Raw genomic sequence first — 22,497 nt, forward strand, 5'->3', positions numbered from 1 at the left:
CGCGCCTGCCCCACAGTCCAGGACCCGCCTCCCCGCGCCTGCACCACAGTCCGGGATCCGCCTCCCCGCACCTTCCCCACAGTCCGGGATCCGCCTCCCTGTGCCTGCTCCACAGTCCGGGACCCGCCTCCCTGTGCCTGCCCCACTGTCTGGGATCCGCCTCCCTGTGCCTGCCCCACAGTCCGGGATCGCCTCCCAGTGCCAGCCCCACGGTCCGGGACCCGCATCCCGGAGCCAGCCCCACGGTCCGGTACCCGCATCCTCGCGCCAGCCCCACAGTCCGGGACCCACCTCCCTGCGCTTGCCTCCCAGTCCAGGATGCACCTCCCCACGCCTGCCCCACAGTCCAGGACCCGCCTCCCCGCGCCAGTCCCACAGTCTGGGACCTGCATCCCCGGGCCCGCCCCACAGTCTGGGACCCGCATCCACGCGCCTGCCCCACAGTCCTGGACCCGACTCACAGCGCCAGACCCACAGTCCGGGACACGACTCACAGCGCCAGACCCACAGTCCGGGACCCGACTCCAGGCGCCTGCCCCACAGTCCGGGAACCGCCTCCCCTCGCGCCTGCCCCACAGTCCGGGGCCCGCCTCCCCGCGCCTGCCCCACAGTGTGGTACCCGCCTCCCTGGGCCTGCCCAACAGTCCGGGACCCGCATCCCCGCGCCTGCCCTGGACAAACTCTGGGACCCGCCTCCCTGCACCTGCACCACAGTCCGGGACCCGCCTTCCCTCGCCCGGCCCACAGTCTGGGACCCGCCACATCGCGCCTGCCCCACAGTCCGGGACCCGCCTCCCCGCGCCTGCCCCACAGTCCGGGACCCGCCTCCCCACGCCTGCCCCACAGTCCGGGACCCGCCTCCCCACGCCTGCCCCACAGTCCGGGACCCGCCTCCCCCACAGTCCGGGACCCGCATCCATGCGCCTGCCCCACAGTCCGGGACCCGCCTCCCCGTGCCCGTCCCATGGTCTGGGACCCGCCTCCCCGCGCCTGCTGGACAGTCCGTGACGCACCTCCCCGCGCCCGCCCCTGGTCCGGGACGCGCCTTCCTGCACCACTCCCCAACCCCGGTCTGGGACACGTCTCCCCGCGCCCGTCACACATTCTGGGACCCGACTCTCCGCGCCTGCTCCCTAGTCGGGGACCCGCCTCCCCGCGCCCGCACCACAGTCTGGGACACGCCTCCCCGCACCTGCCCCCCGGTCCGAGTCCCGCCTCCCCGTACGTGACCCCTAGTCCAGGACCCGCCTCTCTGCCCCTGCACCCCAGTCCGGGACCTGCCTCCCAGTGCCCGCCCCACAGTCTGGGACCCGCCTCCCCACGCCCATCCCACAGTCCGGGACCCGCCTCCCCGCAACTGTCCCACAGTCCGGGACCCGCATCCCCGCGCCTTCCCCACAGTCCGGGACCTGCCTCCACGCGCCTTCCCCACAGTCCGGGACCCGCGTCCCCGCGCCCGCCCAACAGTCTGGGACCCGCATCCACGCGCCTGCCCCACAGTCCGGGACCCGCATCCATGCGCCTGCCCCACAGTCCGGGACCCGCATCCCTGCGCCTGCCCCACAGTCCGGGACCAGCATCCCTGCGCCTGCCCCACAGTCCGGGTCCCGCTTCCACGCACCTGCCCCACAATCCGGGACCTGCCTCCCCACGCCTGCCCCACAGTCCAGAACCCGACTCTCAGCGCCAGACCCACAGTCCGGGACCCAACTCCTAGCGCCTGCCCTACAGTCCGGGAGCCGCCTCCTTGCGCCAGACCCACGGTCCGACCCACCTCCACGAACCTGCCCCACAGTCAGGGATCCGACTCCCCACGCCTGCCCCACGGTCTGGTAACCGCCTCCCTGCGCCTGCCCCACAGTCCGGGACCCGCATCCCCGCGCCTGCCCCACAGTCCGGGACCCGCATCCCCGCGCCTGCCCTGGACAAACTCCGGGACCCGCCTCCCTGCACCTGCCTCACAGTCCGGGTCCCGTATCCAGGCGCCTACCCCACAGTCCGGGACCTGACTCCCCACGCCTGCCCCACAGTCCGGGGCCCGCATCAACGCGCCCGCCCCACAGTCCGGGACCCGCATCCACGCGCCTGCCCCACAGTCTGGGATCCGCCTCCCAATGCACGCCCCACAGTCCGGGACCCGCCTCCCCATGCCTTCCCTACAGTCCGGGACCCGCCTCTCCGCGCCTGCCCCACAGCCCGGGACACGGCACACCGCGCCTGCCCCACAGTCCGGGACCCACCTCCCAATGCCTGCCCCACAGTCTGGGATCCGCCTCCCAATGCACCCCCACAGTCCGGGACCCGCCTCTCCGCGCCCGCCCCACCGTCGGGGACACGGCACACCACGCCTGCTGGACAGTCCGGGACACACCTCCCGCGCCCGCCCCTGGTCCGGGACACGCCTTCCTGCACCACTCCCCAACCCCGGTCTGGGACACACCTCTCCGCGCCCGCCACACATTCCGGGTCCCGCCTCTCCGCGCCTGCCCCATAGTCGGAGACCCGCCTCCCCGCCTCCCCGCGCCCGCACCACAGTCCGAGACACGCCTCCCCGCGCCTGCCCCCCGGTCCGAGACCCGCCTCCCCGTACGTGACACCTAGTTCAGGGCCCGCCTCTCTGCGCCAGCACCCCAGTCCGGGACCCGCCTCCCTGAGCCCGCCCCACAGTCTGGGACGCGCCTCCCCGCGCCCATCCCACAGTCCGGGACCCGCCTCAACGCGCCAGCCCCACAGTCCGGGACCCACATCCCCGCGCCTGCCCCACAGTCCAGGACCCGCCTCCCCACGCCTGCACCACAGTCCAGGACCCGCCTCCCCGCGCCCGTCCCACAGTCCGAGACCCACATCCCCGGGCCTGCCCCACAGTCCGGGACCCGCCTCAACGCGCCAGCCCCACAGTCCGGGACCCACATCCCCGGACCTACCCCACAGTTCAGGACCCGCCTCAACGCGCCAGCCCCACAGTCCGGGATCCACATCCCCGCGCCTGCCCCACAGTCCAGGACCCGCCTCCCCGCTCCTGCACCACAGTCTGGGATCCGCCTCCCCGCACCTTCCCCACAGTCCGGGACCCGCCTCCCCGCGCCCGTCCCACAGTCCGGGACCCGCCTCCCCGCGCCCTTCCCACAGTTCGGGACCTGACTCCCCGCGCCCGCCCCACAGTCCGGGATCCGCCTCCCTGTGCCTGCCCCACAGTCCGGGACCCGCATCCCCGCGCCTTCCCCACAGTCCGGGACCTGCCTCCCCGCGCCTTCCCCACAGTCCGGGACCCGCATCCACGCGCCTGCCCCACAGTCCGGGACCTGCCTCCCCGCACCTGCCCCACAGTCCGGGTGCGCCTCCCCCCGCCTGCCCCACAGTCTGGAACCCGCATCCACGCGCCTGCCCCACGGTCCGGGACCCGACTCCCAGCGCCTGCCCTGGACAAACCCCCCGACCCGCCTCCCTGCGCCTGCCCCACAGTCTGGGACCCGCCTCCCCGCGCCTGCCCCATAGTCTGGGACCCGCCCCCACGCGCATGCCCTACAGTCTGGGAACCGCCTCCCGGCGCCTGCCCCAACAGTCCGGGACCTGACTCTCCGCTCCTTCGTCACAGTCCGGGACCCGCATCCCCGCACCTGCCCCACAGTCTGGGAACCGCCTCCCCGCGCCTGCCCCACGATCTGGGAACCGCCTCCCCGCGCCTGCCCCACAGTCTGGGACACGCCTCACCGCGCCTGCCCCACGGTCTGGGACCCGCAACCCCGCGCCCGCCCCACGGTCTGGGACCCGCATCCCCGCGCCCGCCCCACAGTCCGGGACCCGCCTCCCCGCGCCCGCCCCCAGTCTGGGAACCGCCTCTCCGCGCCTGCCCCACGGTCTGGGAACCGCCTCCCCGCGCCTGCCCCACAGTCCGGGACCCGCCTCCCCGCGCCTGCCCCACGGTCTGGGAACTGCCTCCCCACGCCTGCCCCACAGTCCGGGACCCGCCTTCCCTCGCCCGGTCCACAGTCTGGGACCCGCCACACCGCGCCTGCCCCACAGTCCGGGTCCCGCATCCAGGCGCCTGCCCCACAGTCCGGGACCTGACTCTCCGCGCCTGCCCCACAGTCCGGGTGCGCCTCCCTCCGCCTGCCCCACAGTCCGGGTGCGCCTGGCCTCCGCCTGCCCCACAGTCTGGGAACCGCCTCCCCGCGCCTGCCCCACGGTCTGGGAACCAGACCCCCGCGCCTGCCCCACCGTCTGGGAACCACCTCCCTGCGCCTGTCCCACAGTCCGGGACCCCCATCCCCACGCGCGCCCCACAGTCTGGGACTCGCCTCACTGCGCCCACGCCCCAGTCTGGGACCCACCACACTGCACCTGCCCTACAGTCCGGGACCTGCCTCCCCGCACTTGCCCCACAGTCTGGGACCTGCCTCCCCGCGCATGCCCCACAGTCTGGGACCCGCGTCAGCCCGCCAGCCTCACAGTTCGGGACCTGCCTCCCCGCGCCTGCCCCACAGTCTGTGACCCGCCTTCCATCGCCCTCCCCACAGTCTGGGACTCGCCTCACCGCGCCCTCCCACAGTCTGGGACTCGTCTCACCGCGCCCTCCCCCCAGTCTGGAACCCGCCTCCCCGCGCCTGCCCCACAGTCTGTGACCCGCCTTCCATCGCCCTCTGCATCCCCGCGCCTTCCCCACAGTCCGGGAACCGCCTGCCCCATAGTCTGGGACCTGACTCCCCGCACCTGCCCCACAGTCCGGGACCCGCATCCCCTCGCCTTCCCCACAGTCCGGGACTTGCCTCCCCGTGCCTGCCTCCCAGTCCGGGACTGCCTCGCCGCGCCTGCCCCACAGTCTGCAACCCGCCTTCCCTCGCCTGCCCCCAAGTCCGGGACCTGCCTCCCCGCGCCAGCCCCCCAGTCCGGGACCTGCCTCCCCGCGCCTGCACGCCGGTCTGGGACCCGCCTCTCCGCGCCTTCCCCACAGTCCGGGACCCGCCTCCCCGCGCCTTCCCCACAGTCCGGGACCTGCCTCCCTGTGCCCACCCCACAGTCCGGGACCTGCCTCCCTGCCCCTGTCCGGGACTCGTCTCCCCGTGCCTGCCCCACAGTCTTGGACCCGCCTCCTTGTGCCTGCCCCTGATCTGGGACTCACCTCCCCTTCTAACAACCACCAAACCTTAAACACACCATTGTTCACAGCAAACTACCCAGCCTTCAAGAAATATCAACCAGAACACCACACAACCCTGCCACAGTAACCTGTGCCAGACATGTCACATCATCGACATGGATACTACCATCACACAGAACACGTGTGGTATTCATGTGACTCTGCCAACTTTGTCTACCTCATATGCTATAGGCAAGAATACCCCGAAGCATGGTATATTGGCAAGACCGAGCAAATGCTACAACAACAGATGAGTGATCCCTCCCAGTCAGGTAACACTTCAGCGGTCAAGGACTTCCAACCTCTGATCTTCAGATAAGCATCCGCCAATTCTGCCTTTGAGATACAAAACAAGGCAGAATCGCTGAGCAGAAACTGATAGACAAGTTCCATACTAATGAACACTGCCTCAAGCATGATCTTGGTTTCACGTCATGTTATATGGAACCTCCACATACTGTTCTATATCAGTAAAATTATCCTTTCTGTCTTGTTTTGACACCATCACCTTGATAACTTGTTATGATCGCTCTACCTAAAATAGTTTGTACAGTTTTGGATTACTTATTACTTTGATCAGACCCTTGATATGTGACACTGATACCTGGAATGTTATTCCAGTCATTTGGTTTGTCCTAGAGAAGGTAATGAGCAGGTTAAACCATGGAGAATCAACATATGCTATCTCTTTCTGAATTTCTGGAAAACCTTCCATAAGGTGCTGCACAGAAGGCTATTCAGTAAGATAAGGGCCCATAGTTTAGATTAGATTAGATTACTTTACAGTGTGGATTAGATTACTTTACAGTCCACACCGACCCGCCGAAGCGCAACCCACCCATACCCCTACATTTACCCCTTACCTAACACTACGGACAATTTAACATGGCCAATTCACCTGACCTGCACATCTTTGTGACTGTGGGAGGAAACCGGAGCACCCGGAGGAAACCCACGCAGACACGGGGAGAACGTGCAAACTCCACACAGTCAGTCGCCTGAGGCGGGAATTGAACCCGGGTCTCTGGCGCTGCGAGGCAGCAGTGCTAACCACTGTGCCACCGTGCCGCCCACCACTCTAGTGTTAGAGGCAAGGTGCTAGCATGGATAGAGACTTGGATGTCTTCTCACGGTGGCAGCCAGTGACAAGTGGTGTTCCACATGGGTCATTGTTGGGACCACAACTTTTCACTTTATATATTAATGATCGGGATGAAGGAACTGAGTGAATTCTGACTAAGTTTAGAGATTATTACAAATTTAAGTGGAGGGGCAAGTAGTATTGAGGAGGCAGGGAGGCTGCAGGAAGACTTCGACAGGTTAGGAGAGTGGGCAAAGAAGTGGTAGATGGAGTACAATGTGGGAAAGTGTGAAGGCACGCACTTTAGTAGGAAGAATAGAGGCATGGACTACTTTCTAAATGGAGAGAAAATTCATAATCTTAATGTGAGAGGTAATTTTGGTTTAAACTTTAAGATGTGCCTGGACCACAGACTGATCTATAATAAAAGACAAAACTTTTGTTTCTTTTCTAACAACCATTTTATATACTCAAAAGTAGAATAGTTTAAATTGTGCAGAATGCTGACAATTTGTGAGCGATAGTAAAAACAAGCAGGCTCTTGATTAATGAAGCCATTCACACAGCAGGGAAGGATAAGTCCTTGACTGATAAGACTACAGGGTGAGAAAAACAACAAACTTTGGAGACTCTGGAGCCTTTTGTTGCAGACTTTGTGATAAAAATAATCATGTTGTTAAGAATGTGAACCTTATGGTTTGTTGGAGCCAAGGAGAGGAGGGACTTGTCCTATAAATAATGGAGACTTTGTAAGCCTCAGCGCGCCTTTTCTTTAAGGGTGCCCGACTCTGCAGACTTGACTTGTTAATAAAACTTTGTTTTCCTGAATTTGTCTAGAGCGATTATTGAGAAGCGATTTTCGTTTCTAACACTTAAGTGCAAAGGGATTTGGGAGTCCTAGCCCAGGCTTCTCTTCAGGTAAACTTGCAGTTTGAGTTGGTAGTTAGGAAGAGAACTAGAATATAAAAGCAGAGATGTAATTCTGAGGCTTTATAAGGTGCTCGTCAGATGACAGAGTATTACGAGCAATTTTGGGCCCCATACCTCAGGAAGGATGCATTGGCCCGAAAGCAGATCCAGAGGATGTTCACCAGAATGATCCCAGGAATGAAAGGCTGAACATATGAGGAACGTTTGAGGACTCCGGGACTATCTGAACATAGTGGACGTTCACAAACCATCCACAACATTTCAAGGTGACCAAACCAATTAACTCGGTGTCTCCTGATTGGTCAAGGCCCGTGGAAACTTCCAGAAGCTGAGCAGGAATGCCGCCCCAACAGTTCCCAGGGTCTGGTAAGTATTGGAGTTTCCGATCAATTTGTTCAAGTTAAAACTGTCCAAGTTTAAATGTGACCGTTCGTTATTTTCAAATAAACTCACCCGCGGCTGGCTCGTGCTGTGACATCACTTCCTGTAAACACGCAAAGGAACCTGGGAAATATCGCGGTTACCGGGCGAGGAGTCCGCAGGGTCCTAGAGGCACACACTCCCCCCAGACAACATTACTCAGGGAGTCCGCAGGGTCCTAGAGGCACACACTCCCCCAGACAACATTACTCAGGGAGTCCGCAGGGTCCTAGAGGCACACACTCCCCCAAACAACATTACTCAGGGAGTCCGCAGGGTCCTAGAGACACAGTCCCCCAGACAACATTACTCAGGGAGTCCGCAGGGTCCTAGAGGCACACACTCCCCCAGACAACATTGCTGAGGGAGTCCGCAGGGTCCTGGAGGCACACACTCCCCCAGACAACATTACTCAGGGAGTCCACGGGATTGCAAATACACTCTAACCAGAGCAACCCCACAGCTTTTTTACACAGGATCAATACAGTCACATATAACACAAATATCCAAACTTTCACACTGATGTAACAAGGATCCACATTGTCTCACTGTTTTATCGTGGGATCCAAGCTGACTGCCTTATTCGTGTGGGAAACGAGGAGTGTGTCAGAAATCAGTGCACTATTGGCAGTGAAACCTTCGAAATGCGCGATCGAATTTTAATTCATATTGAAAAAAAATGAAGACACGTTTTGCCTTGGAGGGGTGTCAGGAGGCAAGATAAAAACAACAGACAGGTTTGAAGATTTATGCAAAGCATTGGAATGAGGGGTGATGGGGCCAGTCTGTTATAATTTATCAGAGGAGAAAGTGAGGACTGCAGATGCTGGAGATCAGAGCTGAAAATATGTTGCTGGAAAAGCGCAGCAGGTCACCTGCTGAATGTTTCCTGAAGAAGGGCTCATGCCCGAAACGTCGATTCTCCTGCTCCTTGGATGCTGTCTGACCTGCTGCGCTTTTCCAGCAACACATTTTCAGCTATAATTTATCAGACACAATTAATGAGAAAGCAATGGGTTACAGCTTCGAGAGACTGTACTGTGTGATTGGTGATGTGTTAATTTGAGGTTGTTGATTGTATGTGCTGTGGCAATGGAATCTGACTACCATGTCACTAGATGGAGCAGCTGAGAGTTCAAGGCTATTGGCTCATGACATTTTGATTTTGCTGCTCCTCGGATGCTGCCTGAACTACTGTGCTCTTCCAACACCACTAATCCAAAATCATGACATTTTAAGCCATGCATTTTAGCCAGGCACCAGGGCTTTGAACGAGCACTCAGCTTCCTGAATCATTCTGGATCAGTGGTGCTGGAAGAGCACAGCAATTCAGGCAGCATCCGAGGACAGGCAAAATCGACGGACCTGCCCCACAGTCCGGGACCCACATCCCCCCGCCTGCCCCAAACAAACTCCAGGACCCCCCTCCCTACACCTGCCCCACAGTCCGGGACCCGCCTCACCGTGCCCACCCCACAGTCTGGGACTCGCCTCACCGCACCCGCGCCCCAGTCTGGGACCTGCCTCCGCGCGCCTACCCCACAGTCCGGGAACCGCCTCCCCACGCCTGCCCCACAGTCTGGGACCTGACTCCCCACACCTGCCCCACAGTCCGGGACCCACATCCCCTCGCCTTCCCCACAGTCCGGGACTGCCTCGCCGCGCCTGCCCCACAATCTGCGACCTGCCTCCCCGCACCTGCCCCACAGTCTGTGACCTGCCTCCCCGCACCTGCCCCACAGTCTGTGACCTGCCTCCCCGCACCTGCCCCACAGTCCGGGACATGCCTCCCCGCGCTTGCCTCCCAGTCCAGGACCCGCCTCCCCGCACATGCCCCACACTCTGGGACCCACCTCAGCGCGCCTGCCCCACAGTCTGGGAACCGCCTCCCCGCGCCTGCCCCACAGTCCGAGACCCAGATCCCCGCGCATTCCCCACTGTCCGGGGCCCGCCCCCCCGCATCTGCCCCACAGTCTGCGACCAACCTTCCCGCGCCTGCCCCACAGTCCGGGACCCGGACTAGCAGAGCGCTTTAGGGAACATCTCCGAGACACCCGCACCAATCAACCAAACCGCCCCGTGGCCCAACATTTCAACTCCCCCTCCCACTCTGCCGAGGACATGGAGGTCCTGGGCCTCCTCCACCGCCGCTCCCTCACCACCAGACGCATGGATGAAGAACGCCTCATCTTCCGCCTCGGAACACTTCAACCCCAGGGCATCAATGTGGACTTCAACAGCTTCCTCATTTCCCCTTCCCCCACCTCATCCTAGTTTCTAACCTCCAGCAACACTGTCCCCTTGACTTGTCCGGACTTGTCCGACCTGCCCAGCTCCTTTTCCACCTATCCACTCCACCCTCTCCTCCCTGACCTATCACCTTCATCTCCTCCCCCACTCACCTATTGTACTCTATGCTACTCTATCCCCACCCCTACCCTCCTCTAGCTTATCTCTCCACGCTTCAGGCTCTCTGCCTTTATTCCTGATGAAGGGCTTTTGCCTGAAACGTCGATTTTGCCTGTCCTCGGATGCTGCCTGAATTGCTATGCTCTTCCAGCACCACTGATTCAGAATCTGGTTTCCAGCATCTGCAATCATTGTTTTTACCTTCCCTAAATCATTTCTCACACACGATTCTGATTTGAAAGGACAATCCAACTCGCTCAGTATCTCCACTCTGGGAAAGTGGACAGGTTGTGGACAATGTAAGATCAGAACAATCAAATCAGTTCTTCAACCTAACTGGCATTTACAGTCCTCAACAGGTCCACAGCCTTTTTTACATTGAAGTCAGTGAATAGAGAGAGCAGCGAATCTGAAATCACCAAAAACCATCGATGCAACCAGACAGTACAGAAGAGGCACTTTCGCCCATTGGTCTGCATTGCCGAAAATTACTCTCAATCTACACTAGGCCGACTTGCCCACATTGGACCCACATTCTTGACCCACATTCTGACATTTCAAGTGGTCATCCAAATACCGTTTAACTGTGAGGTTTGCTGCCCAGGCAATGCATTCCAGATTCCCAGCACGCTCTGAGTGAATTTTTTTTTAAATCCCCTCTAAACCTTATATCTATCACCTTAAAACTAAAATCATTATTGAGTCTTCAATTGAGGGAACAGCTGCTTTCTATTCATCCTGTCAACGCCCCTCATAATCTTGTACACTTCTATCTGATTCCCCCCACCCCCATCCCAACCTTCTCTGCTCCAAAGAAAACAGGCCGAGCTTATCCAGCCTCTCTTCATCGCTGAAATGCTCCATCCCAGGCAGCATCCTGGTGAATGTCCTCTACACCCTCTTCAATGCAATCCCATCCTTCTAAGAGTGTGCTGACCAGAACTGCGCACAGTACTCCGGTAGTGGCCTGACCAAAGTCCTGTACAGCTCTAACATAACCTCCCTGCTTTTCTAATCATGTTTCAACCAATAAAGGCAACAGCCCCATATGTCTTCTTAATGACCTTATTAATCTGTTCTGCCATCTTTAGGGATCTGTGGGCCAGCTCCCCAAGAACCCCCTGCTCCTTTAGCTGTCTAGTCTCCTGCTTTCCTACATTTACCTGAACAAATTCTGCAGACAATTTGAGCAGAACAACTTCCCCAAAGTGCCATGTGATATTGACCAGTAAGTCTGTTTTTATGACATTCATTGAGAGAGAAAGGTTGGTCAGGGCAGTGGAAACAACTTCCCTGCTTCTCCAAATACCACTGGATGAGACTTGACACACACCTGAAAGGGCAGAGAGTCCTTGGTTCCTGTAACACTGAGAGTGGCAGTGCCACAGTATCGGTTTGTCACTCTCCCTCACTGTCACTGGGTCAAAAGCCTGGGACTGGCTGCTTAATGGCATTGTGGGTCAACCCACAGCAGGTGGACTGCAGCAGTTCAATAAGGCAGCTCACCACCAACTTCTCAAGGGCCAACAAGGGACAGACAATAAATGCTGGCCCAGCCAGTGATGCCCACATCCTACGAATAACTATTAATAAATTTTGAGTTCAATAAAGGCAGATATTTTCAGAACATTTTCTTGTATATTATCATTGCTTTCCCGTTTGAGCTACTTTGAGCTCTCTATCTCCTGGACCATCAGCAAGTCACAATTGGCCTTTCACATGACGGACATAACCAACAATTCTTCCACCCACCACTCTTCCAGTTTCTCTCTCACACACAGACACATACACACACACACACACACACACACATACACAGACACACATGCACATACTCACATCTACACACCAACACATGCACTCAAACACGTGCTCACACACATTGTGGAAAGCACGGTGGCACAGTGGTTAGCACTGCTGCCTCACAGTGCCAGATACTCAGGCAACTGTCTGTGTGGAGTTTACACATTCTCCCCGTGTCTGTGTGGGTTTCTTCCGGGTGCTCCAGTTTCCTCCCACAGTCCAAAAATATGCAGGTTAGGTGAATTGGTCTTTCTAAATTGCCCATAGTGTTGGGTGAGTGGGTAAATGTAGGGGAATGGGTCTGGGTGGGTTGCTCTTCGGTGGGTCGGTGTGGGCTTGTGGGGCCGAAGGGCCTGTTTCCACACTGAAAGTGATCTAATCTAATCTAATTATATACACACACTCAAAAATGTAACTGATTAAAATGGAATGTAGAAAGTAAATCTTATGCCCGTCATGGTGACCATGAAATAATTGTCAATTATCATCTGATTTATTAATGTTCTTTAGGGGAGGAAACCTGCCATCCTTACTGGTTCTGACCTACACATGACTCCAGATCCATAGCAATGTTCTTGACTCTTAACTACTCTGAAATTCTTGAGCAAGACACACAGTTCAAGGGCAATTAGAATTGGACAACAAACACAAATCTTGCTAAAAACAAACTTTCTGAAGATTTTCCTGCATCTGCATTGGGAAGAATTAATTCTGGTTTACACTTGAATAGGAGTGAAAGAGACAGCATGAAGGAATGGAATGGAACAGGGCACAGGACTGGTCCTGTCAGGAGAGAACTAGAGCTGTTTGTTTATGTTCATATGGCGAGCTCTCAGTTTAACACACACATTAAAGACTGGAAATGCAATTGGGTGTGAGGAGAGAGTGTCATTGACAAGTGCATCAGAACTGACAAACTGCCATTTCTGGATTTGTGGTAATGTTTCAGTCAGCTTCTGTGTATGTACATAACAAACATTGTCCATTGCTTAAAATTTATGATGTGTGTCATTAGAGCTATACCCACCCAAACAAGTGGGGAGTATTCCATCGCACTCCTGACTTGTGCCTTGTAGATAGTGGACAGGATTTGAGCAGTCAGGAGGTGAGTTATTTGTGGCAGGATTCCTAGCCTCTGAAATATTTCTGAAGCCACTGTATGTTTATGGTTAGGCTGGTTGAACTCCCAGTTATGGGTAATCCCTAGGATGTTGATAGTGTGGGATTCAGTGATAGTAATGCTGTTGAATGTCAAGGCGAGGTGTTTAGGTTCTCTTTTATTGGAACTGTTAATTGTTGAGCATGTGTGTGGCACAAATGTTGCAATATTACCAACTCTGCTGGCACAGTGTATGCTATAGTTATGCCTACCAGTGGCATCTGAAAAGCTTTTCTTACATTCATAAACATCAGTCCTTCTTGTTGGTATGAATCTCAGCTAGCAAGTGGGGGATGAGTCTTACACAAAGTCTTCAGCAGAAAGTAGGCTCAGCCTTGAGAAACAGATTTATTACATCATATGTAATTGTAAATTACAATGCATCAGATATTTATGAGACCCCTTAGTAAGACTTCAGCCTCAATTTACCAGTTGTGGTGTAAAATTCCAAGCAGTGGAATGTGGTGAAACGGTTAAAAATTATGTCCCAATACATGTGTGAATCATAATGTAACACATGTATTGGGCCAAGCAGTGGAATATGGTGCGATGAGTCTGCTCCGGGGTTGCGTTTAACCGCCGAGCGTGGGTTGTTGGCAACCGCTCTACGAGAACTGACGGCTCCCAGTTCCGGTAACATGTAGAGTGAGTATAAGCCAGACCCGTTGTGCGACGCTGCGGGGAATAAAATGCTCATATTCTAGCAGTCTCGCCTCTTGGTCGTTTGTTCTGTGTCAGACTACTCTCCTACGAACCTGACCTTGAGAATTTTTTAAAACACCAGTAGATACTGTGACTAAAATATTCTGACACACAACATGGGTGCAACTAAATCACTTGAAAATTTGGTAACCTCATCCCAGGAACAGTCCTTTAAAATCAAAGGGTGGACCTTATCTCATGATGCCAGCTATCTCTTTTTCATACTGACTTCTTCCTGCAACATTTGCCACTTGTCAGCCCAAGCCTGGATATTGTCCAGATCTTGTTGTGTTTGAACATGGACTGCTTCAGTATTTGAGGAGTCACAAATGGTGCTGAGCACTGTGCAATCATCAGTGAACATCCTCACTTCTGACCTAATAATGGAGGGAAGGTCATTGATGAAGTAGTTGAAGATGGTTGGGCCTAGGACACTACCCTGGATTAGTGGTGCTGGAAGAGCACAGCAGTTCAGGCAGCTGCCGAGGAGCAGTAAAATCAACATTTCGGGCAAAAGCCCTTCATCACGCTCTCTGCCTTTATTCCTGATGAAGGGCTTTTGCCCGAAAAGTCGATTTTACTGCTCCTCGGATGCTGCCTGAACTGCTGTGCTCTTCCAGCACCACTAATCCAGAATCTGGTTTCCAGCATCTGCAGTCATTGTTTTTACCTAGGACAGTACCCGGAGGAACTCCTGCAGAGATGTCCTGGAACTGAGATGACTGATCTCCAACAACCATCTTCCTATGTGCCAAGTATGACTCCAACCAGTGAAGAGTTTGTCCCTGATCCCCATTGATTCCAGTTCTGCTGGGCTCCTTGGTGCCAGATTTGGTTGAATGCAGCCTTGATGTCGAGGGCTGTCACTCTCACCTCCCTTCTGGAATTCAGCTCTTTTGTCCATGTTTGAATCAAGGCTGTAATGAGATCAGAAGCTGAGTAACCCTGGTGAAACCCAAACTGGGCGTCACTGAGCAGGTTATTGCTGAGGAGTGCTGCTTGATAGCCCTGTTGATGACACCTTCCATCACTTTACTGATGATTGAGAGTAGACTGATTGGGCAGTAATTGGCCGGGTTGGATTTGTCCTCTTTTTCCTTTACAGGATATACCAATTTATGGGGTAGGTGTCAGTGTTGTAACTGAACTGGAAGAGCGAGTTTTGAGAAGATTTGTAGCTCGGGTTGAGGTTCTGGATGTAGGTTTGCTCGCTGAGCTGGAAGGTTCATTTCAAGATGTTTCATCACCCTATTAGGTAACATCTAGACTGGAGGAATTTGGCTTGGGCAGAGGCAATTTCTGGAGCAGAAGTCTTCAGTACTATTGCCAGAATGTTGTCAGGGCCTTTATCCTTTGCAGTATCCTGTGGCTCCAACTGTTTCCTGATTTCACATGGAGTGAGTTGAATTGGCTAAAAACTGGTATCTGTGATTCTGGGGACTACTGGAGGAGGCCGATATCGATCATCTGTATATCGTCATGACTCAGTGGGATAGTGTGCTATAAATCACGACCCACTAATTCCCAAGTTGTCACAACTGTGAAAAATTGATGAAATTACCAAAGTGCCCAATTGTCTAATTCCAGTTAAAAGAGTAATCCCACTCAGTTACTCTCTACTAACAATTAAATACCTTTGTAATCAATTTTTTTTAAACATCAACAAAAACCATCACAAGTTGCTAACTTATAACTCAAACTTAAACTCTATCCCCTTTCAAATTCCCTTTCTTCATACAGACAGACAGACACAGATGTGGACATTAAAGATGAAACATGGATGAAAAGTCAACAAGAAACAGTTCACTGGCACCATCCTGGACTATAAAACTTGATGTCGAGCCATGCCCTTTCAGTTCCTCCCACTTCCTTCCAGTTCTTTGTTCATGAAGCGAGACTGATTGCATTCACTGGTTCAGGATTCACACTTTTCAGAGACTCTGAAGGATGCTTTTACTCATCCCCTACATCCCTTGCCCCTTTCTCTTTCAACAGTCCATTTACAGAGTGAAGAGTTTATGGGGAAATAGCGAGTAGGAACAGCTACCGAAGGATTTCCTGTGACTTTCCTCACACAGGACAGAGGGAGAGAGCCAGTGTTAGCTGCACACTGGAAGCTTCTGTTATATTTTCCACACACACGGTATGATCAGCTGCTCAAGAACCAATCAAAACGCTGTTGCCAGGCAGTTGTTCCTTAGTTCAGAAACACACTATTACTGTTCCATTTGACATTGCCCTTGCTGTTCCTGGAAAAGGAAATATTCCATACACAACTTACAATGTGTTCGCATAACCATGTCTTCATTATAAACTACTGACTCCTGCGGAGTCTCCTTGGTTTAAAGCAGTATCTTTTCTCACTTTTAATCCGCAGTCCAAAATAATACTGATGTCCAGTGGTGTTGGATTCAGGTGGACAAATTCAGAAGTCACACAAAACCAGGTTACAGTCCAACAGGTTTATTTAAAATCACAAGCTTTCAGAGCACTGCTCCTTCATCAGGTGACAAAGGAGCAGTGCTCTGAAAGCTTGTGATTTCAAATAAACCTGTTGGACTATAACCTGGTGTCATGTGTCTTCCAAAATAATACTAAAAGTGACCTTTACGGTATACAGAAACAGAAAGAAATCCTTGTATTTATAAAAATCCTTTCATAACCTGAGAATCTCCTGCAATGATATGCATGTAATGACATATAATTGATCTGTAATCACTGGAAACACCGCAACCAATTCTGGAATAGCAAGATCTCATAAACAGCAATGTGACTACAACCAGATATTCTGCATTAGTGGTGTTAGCTTCTGGGCGAATATTAGCCAGAAAGCATTCTTTTTACAAATATTCACAGCTAAACTTTACATCCACCTTCAAGGGTAGCAGAGACTTGGTTAAACATCTCTTTTCATAGGCAGCACCTCCAACAGCATTACACTCACACTGCAATGCACTGACAGCAACAACATGCATTCATATAGTACCTTAAACATCTTCAATCCTCCCAAGATGCCTCAAAGGGGCATAATCAAACTAAGTAAGAATCTAAGTCGCATGTGATGTTCTGACAGATGCCCAGCATGTGGCCAATGTGATAAGTTTAACAAATGTTAAGGAAAGCAACCATGTAGATAGACAAAGAGGTTTAGGGAGGGAATTCCTTTCCTGAGCTTGTGGCCTGTGCTATTGGATTGATAGATGACTGATTCAAATGGAGAATGTTCAACAGGTCAGAATTAGAGAAAATCTTTGATAGAATCACACAATACAGAAGAAGCCCTTCAGCCCATCAGGTCTGTACTGTCAAAGTTAAACTAAATCTTCACCAGTCCCATTATTAAGCACTGGACAGTTGTAGATTTTGAGGAAGTGCCAATGAAAGGGAGGGGCAAGATCATTGGAGGGAGTCAAAAACAACAATGACAATTTTGAATCAAGGTATTGGTTCATCAGGAAGAGTGTAAAGTTAGTGTGAGTTAGGAGACTATACCTGAGTGAGGCAGAAACAAAGGAGAAAGTGAGGTCTGCAGATGCTGGAGATCAAAGTTGAAACTTTATTGCTGGAACAGCACAGCAGGTCAGGCAGCATCCAGGGAACAGGAGTTTCGACGTTTCGGGCACAGGCCCTTCTTCAGGAATGAGGGCCTGTGCCCGAAACGTCGAATCTCCTGTTCCCTGGATGCTGCCTGACCTGCTGTGCTGTTCCAGCAATAAAGTTTCAAGGCAGAAACAAAGGCCGAGTTAGTACATCTGGGAATTTGACCTGAGGGGACGAAGAAGAGTTTTAAGTAAAGTTTACTGCAGGCATTAGGCTCAGCGATGTGTGAGCAGATGAGTGGGATCGTGATGTGCAGTATGTCCTGCAGAGGAGAGATGTCACAAACCACAGCATGATATGGGTGCAGCTGATCGGGGAGTAGGCTCAGGGAATATTTCTTGTCACTAAACATCAAGTTTTCAGTTGTGCTCATGCCTTCTTCCTTCTATTCTTAAACATAGCTTATTGGGTATAAGATTGATACTGATGTAATTAACAGCAGCTATGCCACAGGAATTGGTGCTGGGACCACAATTATATGCAATACACATGAACCAGTTGGATCATGAAAGTGAATGTACTGATGCCAATTTTGTAGATGACACATAAGTCGTTGGGAAGGCAAGTGGTGAGCATGAAATACAGAGTGTACGAGCCATTTGGATACAGAACTGGCTCAAAGGTAGAAAACAGAGGGTAGTGGTGGAGAGTTGCATTTTAGACTGGAGGCCTGTGACCAGCAGTGTGTCACAACGACTGGTGCTGGATGTACTGTTTTTTGTCATTTATATAAATGATTTGGATGTAAACATAGGAGGTATTTAGTATGTTTGCAGATTACACCAAAATTGGAGGTGTAGAGGACAGCAAAGAAGGTTACCTCAGAGTGGAACAAAATCGTGATCACATGAACCAATGGGCTGAGAAGTGGCAGATGGAGTTTAATTTTGGTAAATGTCAGATGCTGCATTTTGGAAAGGCAAATCAGGGCAGGACTTGTACACTTAATGGTAAGATCCTGGGGAGTGTTGCTGAACAAAGAATGCAGGTAGATAGGATAGTGAAGAAAGTGTTTGGTATGCTGCCTTTATTGGTCAATGCACTGAGTAGGTGTTGGAAGGTCATGGTGCAGCTGTACAGAACATTGGTTAAGCCACTTTTGGAATACTGCATGCAATTGTGGCTTCCCTGCTATAGGAGGGATGTTGTGAAACTTGCAAGAGTTCAGAAAAGATTTACAAGGATGTTGTCAGGGTTGGCAGGTTTAAGCTATAGGGAAAGGCTGAATATGCTGGGGCCATTTTCCTTGGAGTGTCGGAGGCTAAGGGGTGACCTTTTAGAGGTTTATAAAATCACAAGGGGTGTGGATAGATGAACAGCCAAGGTCTTTCCTCCATGGTGGGAGTCCAAAACTAGAGGGCATGGGTTTAAGGTGAGAGGGGCAAGATTTACATGGGACATAAGCGGTAACTTTTTCATGCAGAGGGCAATGCTTGTGGGAGAAATTGGCAGAAGCCAATATAATTACAACATTTAAAAGGTACTTGGATGGGTGTATGAATAGGAGGGGTTTAGTGGGCTATGGGCCAATTGCTGGCAAATGAGACTAGATTTATTTAGGATATTTGATCAGCATGGATGGGTTGGAGCAAAGAGTCTATTTCCATACTCTTCATCGCTCTGACTCTGTAACTCACACTCAAAGATAGATATAGACAGGTGGAGTGATGTGATGGGGTTGAAGGCTTGGGGGAGCAGGCAGGAGAGTGGAGTTGAGGTTATTCCTACTTCTAGTTACCTTGAGAGTGAAAAACCTGATTGATGGAATATAATATGAGAAACTGTGAGGTTATGCACTTTGGCAGGAACAATAGAGGAGCTGTATATTATTTGAATACAGAAAGGCTGCAGAAAGCTACAACTCAGAGCTCATCCACAAATCACAAAAACTGGAATCTAAACCTTTGGGTAATAGAGAAGGCAAATGGAATTAAATGCAGAAACTGCTGGATAAACACATCCGGTCTGGGGTCTGTGGAGAAAAATCAAAGTTAACATTTCAGGGACAACGACCCTTCCTCAGAACTCAAATGGAATATTGGTCTCAGATGCGTTTATGGTTATGAAGGGTAAAGATAAGAAGGCAGTCAAGGCAGTATAAGAATAGACAGACCACGAGGGGATAGAGGTAGTCTGGAATGGCCTATCAGGTCTCCAAATGAGGGCTTGAAGGCTGCACTCTGTGACTTTGAGGGGGTGAGTGGTAGTGTATAGGGACACGAGCTATTCTCCGGGGATTTTACAACAATGTCCAAACAGGGGGAAGGTGAAACCGCAGTCCCTTCATCGCTAAGCTCTCCACATAATGACGGGGGCAGTCTTAAGAGATGGAAACACTTTCAAGAATATTCTAAGTCAACAAATCAAAAGTGATACAAAACTATTTATCTGCAAATCAATGCTTAATGAATGAAATGTGTCACCCTGCAACTTTCCAGCCATATATCCATGTTTTAAATTAGTTATTCATGTTATTTCACGCTTCTTTGTGAAAACACGGTTTGGACTCAGACAATCAGTGAGAGGGAGAGGTCAGGTCTGTGTATGAGGGCAATGTTAATCCCTTGGGACCAAAAACAATTCACCCCCTCAGGAATGTTACTGCATTCCTGGTCAGGCTTGGAGGGGGTCATTTGCAAGACTGGGTGTGTATGTAAGTGACCAGAGAGGGTGGAGGAGGTTAATGAAGGTGTATCAGCAATTGGGAGAAGGATGGAAAATGAGGGGGTTTGGGGCACAAGGGAGAGGTGAGGAGGATGGCAAATGTGTAGTGGGGCGTATTGAGGGTTGGAGGGTAAATTGGGAATAGGGGTGGGTGGAGGAGCGGGGTGGGGAAGTGAGTGGCAGAGTTGGGGATTTTGGGGTAAATGGGCCTAAGGGATTGAGGGAGTGGGGATAGGAAGGTGGAGGTAGACGGAAGGGTAGATGAAGGGGAGAGTTCCTTTGAAACTTTCCCTAACCCCACACCCTCACATGCAGCTTAAATCCTCCCAGCTTACTCTCCCGACTTTATAAATGGAACATCAAATCATTCCGGCCAGGCAGGGTGGGAGGAAAAGTCCAAACGTGCCCAACAAACAGGCGATGATAAATATCCAGAGAAAAATCCGGTCAATCACCATGGCAACATACTTCCAGTCTTCCTTTACCTAAAAGAGAAAAGGATGACAGGGGTATGGAGGAAAGACGGTAAAGGAGGGATGGAGAGGGATAGGGAGGGAAGGAAAGGGATAGGGAGGGGTGAAGAGGGATAGGAAGGGGAGGAGAGGGATAGGGAGGGAAGAGGATAAGAAGAGGGATAGGGGGGGGGAGAGGGTAAAGGAGGGGTGGAGAGGGATAGGCAGGGTGAAGAGGGATAGAGAGGGGAGGACATGGATAGGGAAGGGACAGGGTTCGGGAGGAGAGAGGGTAGGGGAGGGAGGAGGTCAATGAGAGCAGGGGGTAAATGAGGGGAGAGAAGGAATTGGAAGGAGAACCAAGATAAAGTTAAACCAGTTTGAGACTATGCGGCGAGCAGAATTTGCCCAGAGATTAATCCAGCCTTCAGACCTGCTGTGGAACCAGCCCCTTCCAGAGTAAACTTCCCACCAGAGTTGTAGCTCTATTTCCATGCAGCCTGGCCCAGAGGGATCTCAGAGGGAAAACTGGCCTGAACCTGGGTCGTTGCTTTGGAGCCTAACAACTCACCACTTCCCTGTTCAGTGAAGAGGAGTTCAGGTCAGGATGATTGGATAATTTGGAAAACCAAAAGGAATTCCATGTAGAATGACCAATCCACCAGGATAGTGTTGTATGGTCGAGAAACAGAAGATTAATTCTCAGATGGTACTGGGATTACAACTAAAGAGAAAGTGGCAGTAACATCCTCCCACTTCACTCAGCAAAGGAGCAACCACAAAGAGAACACTCCCCTCCCGAACACAGCAAACACTTTCACAACTCAGTTCTGTACTCCGAACAACTGTTAAAGTAAGAAAACTGACCCCAGTATACCAGGGTAGGCAAGACTCACAGTTTCTCCCTCTCTCCACTCTCAATGTCGTGAAATCAAATAGCAATGAGCTTCCCTTATAGGAAAGAACCTCAGAACAGGAGCTGCCTAACTACAGCAACATGAACACAGAGTGTGGAACAGGAAATTATTAACTAAGATCCACCTGCTGTCACATTGCAGAGAGCAGTTCTTGTTCAGGTACTTGATTAACCACTGCCCACATGGATGCTAGGGCAGTTGCTTGCTCCTCCTGCAGAATGTGGCAGGTGGGAGACATGGCACATGTCTCCACTGGCTACATCTGTGGGAAGTGCACCCAACTCCAGCTCCTTGAAAACCGTGTTAGGGAATTGGAGCTGGAGCTGGATGAACTACGGATCATTCGGGAGGCTGAGGGGGTAATTGAGAGGAGTTACCAGCAGTTGGTCACTCCTAAGGCTCAGGACAAGGATAGATGGGTTACAGTTAGGGTGAGGAAAGGGGACAGACAGACAGTGCAGAGATCCCCTGTGGGCATTCCCCTCAGCAATAAGTAGTTTTGGATACTGATGGGGGGATGACCTACCAGAGGAAAGCCATAGTAGTCAGTTCTCTGGCACTGAGCCTGACACTGTGGCAAATATGGGAAGGGGGCAGAACAGGAAAGTACTCGTGGTAGGGGACTTGATAGTTAGGGGAATCGACAGGAGATTTTGTGGTCAGGATCGGGATTCCCGGAAGGTATGTTGCCTCCCTGGTGCCAGGGTCCGGGACGTCTCCGACCGGGTGTATAAGGTTCTAAAAGGGGAGGGCGAACAGCCAGAAATCTTGTTACATATTGGCACTAATGATATAGCCAGGAAAAGGATCGAGGATATAAAAAGTGATTTCAGGGAGTTAGGGTGGAAGCTGCAGAGCAGGACGACCAGAGTAGTTTTCTCTAGTTTACTCCCGGTGCCACGAGATAGCGAGGCGAGGAACAGGGAGCGGGTGCAGCTTAACACGTGGCTGCGCAGCTGGTGTAGGAGGGAGGGCTTCAGATATGTAGATAATTGGATTGCCTTCTGGGGAAGGTGGGGCCTGTACAAGAAGGATGGGTTGCATCTGAACTGGAAGGGGACCAATGTCCTGGGTGGAAGGTTTGCTCGAGTGGTTCAGGAGGGTTTAAACTAGTATGGCAGGGGGGTGGGAACCCGAGCTGTATACCGGAGGTGAGAGTTGATGCAGATGAGGCAATAGCAAGAGGTAGACCAGCTAGTGGGAAGGATTTTCCTGGGAAGGAA

General features: G+C 52.7%; 1 protein-coding gene and 1 long non-coding RNA gene across 5 annotated transcripts in view; both read right to left on the reverse strand.

The window, feature by feature from the left end:
• Window positions 1-8,032, reverse strand: part of LOC122552563 — a 35,153-nt gene extending 27,121 nt beyond the window's left edge. The window contains exon 1 of one of the 2 annotated variants that reach the window (XR_006312417.1): window positions 7,602-8,032. This is a non-coding gene — a long non-coding RNA (uncharacterized LOC122552563). Of the gene's footprint in view, window positions 1-7,262 lie in introns of both variants that reach the window. The other variant, XR_006312418.1, reaches the window with a different exon arrangement.
• A 6,623-nt stretch (window positions 8,033-14,655) lies between these two features.
• chrna2b (cholinergic receptor, nicotinic, alpha 2b (neuronal)) overlaps window positions 14,656-22,497 on the reverse strand; it is a 33,682-nt gene continuing 25,840 nt past the window's right edge. For 2 of the 3 annotated variants that reach the window (XM_043695265.1, XM_043695264.1), the window contains exon 7: window positions 18,773-20,390. In XM_043695265.1, the coding sequence (XP_043551200.1) occupies window positions 20,265-20,390 (126 nt within the window). In that variant the 3' untranslated portion in view covers window positions 18,773-20,264. Of the gene's footprint in view, window positions 15,891-18,772; window positions 20,391-22,497 lie in introns of those variants that run through there. The other variant, XM_043695266.1, reaches the window with a different exon arrangement.

This window comes from Chiloscyllium plagiosum, chromosome 9 (assembly GCF_004010195.1).
Source record: "Chiloscyllium plagiosum isolate BGI_BamShark_2017 chromosome 9, ASM401019v2, whole genome shotgun sequence".
In the NCBI taxonomy this organism is placed as follows: Eukaryota; Metazoa; Chordata; class Chondrichthyes; order Orectolobiformes; family Hemiscylliidae; genus Chiloscyllium; species Chiloscyllium plagiosum.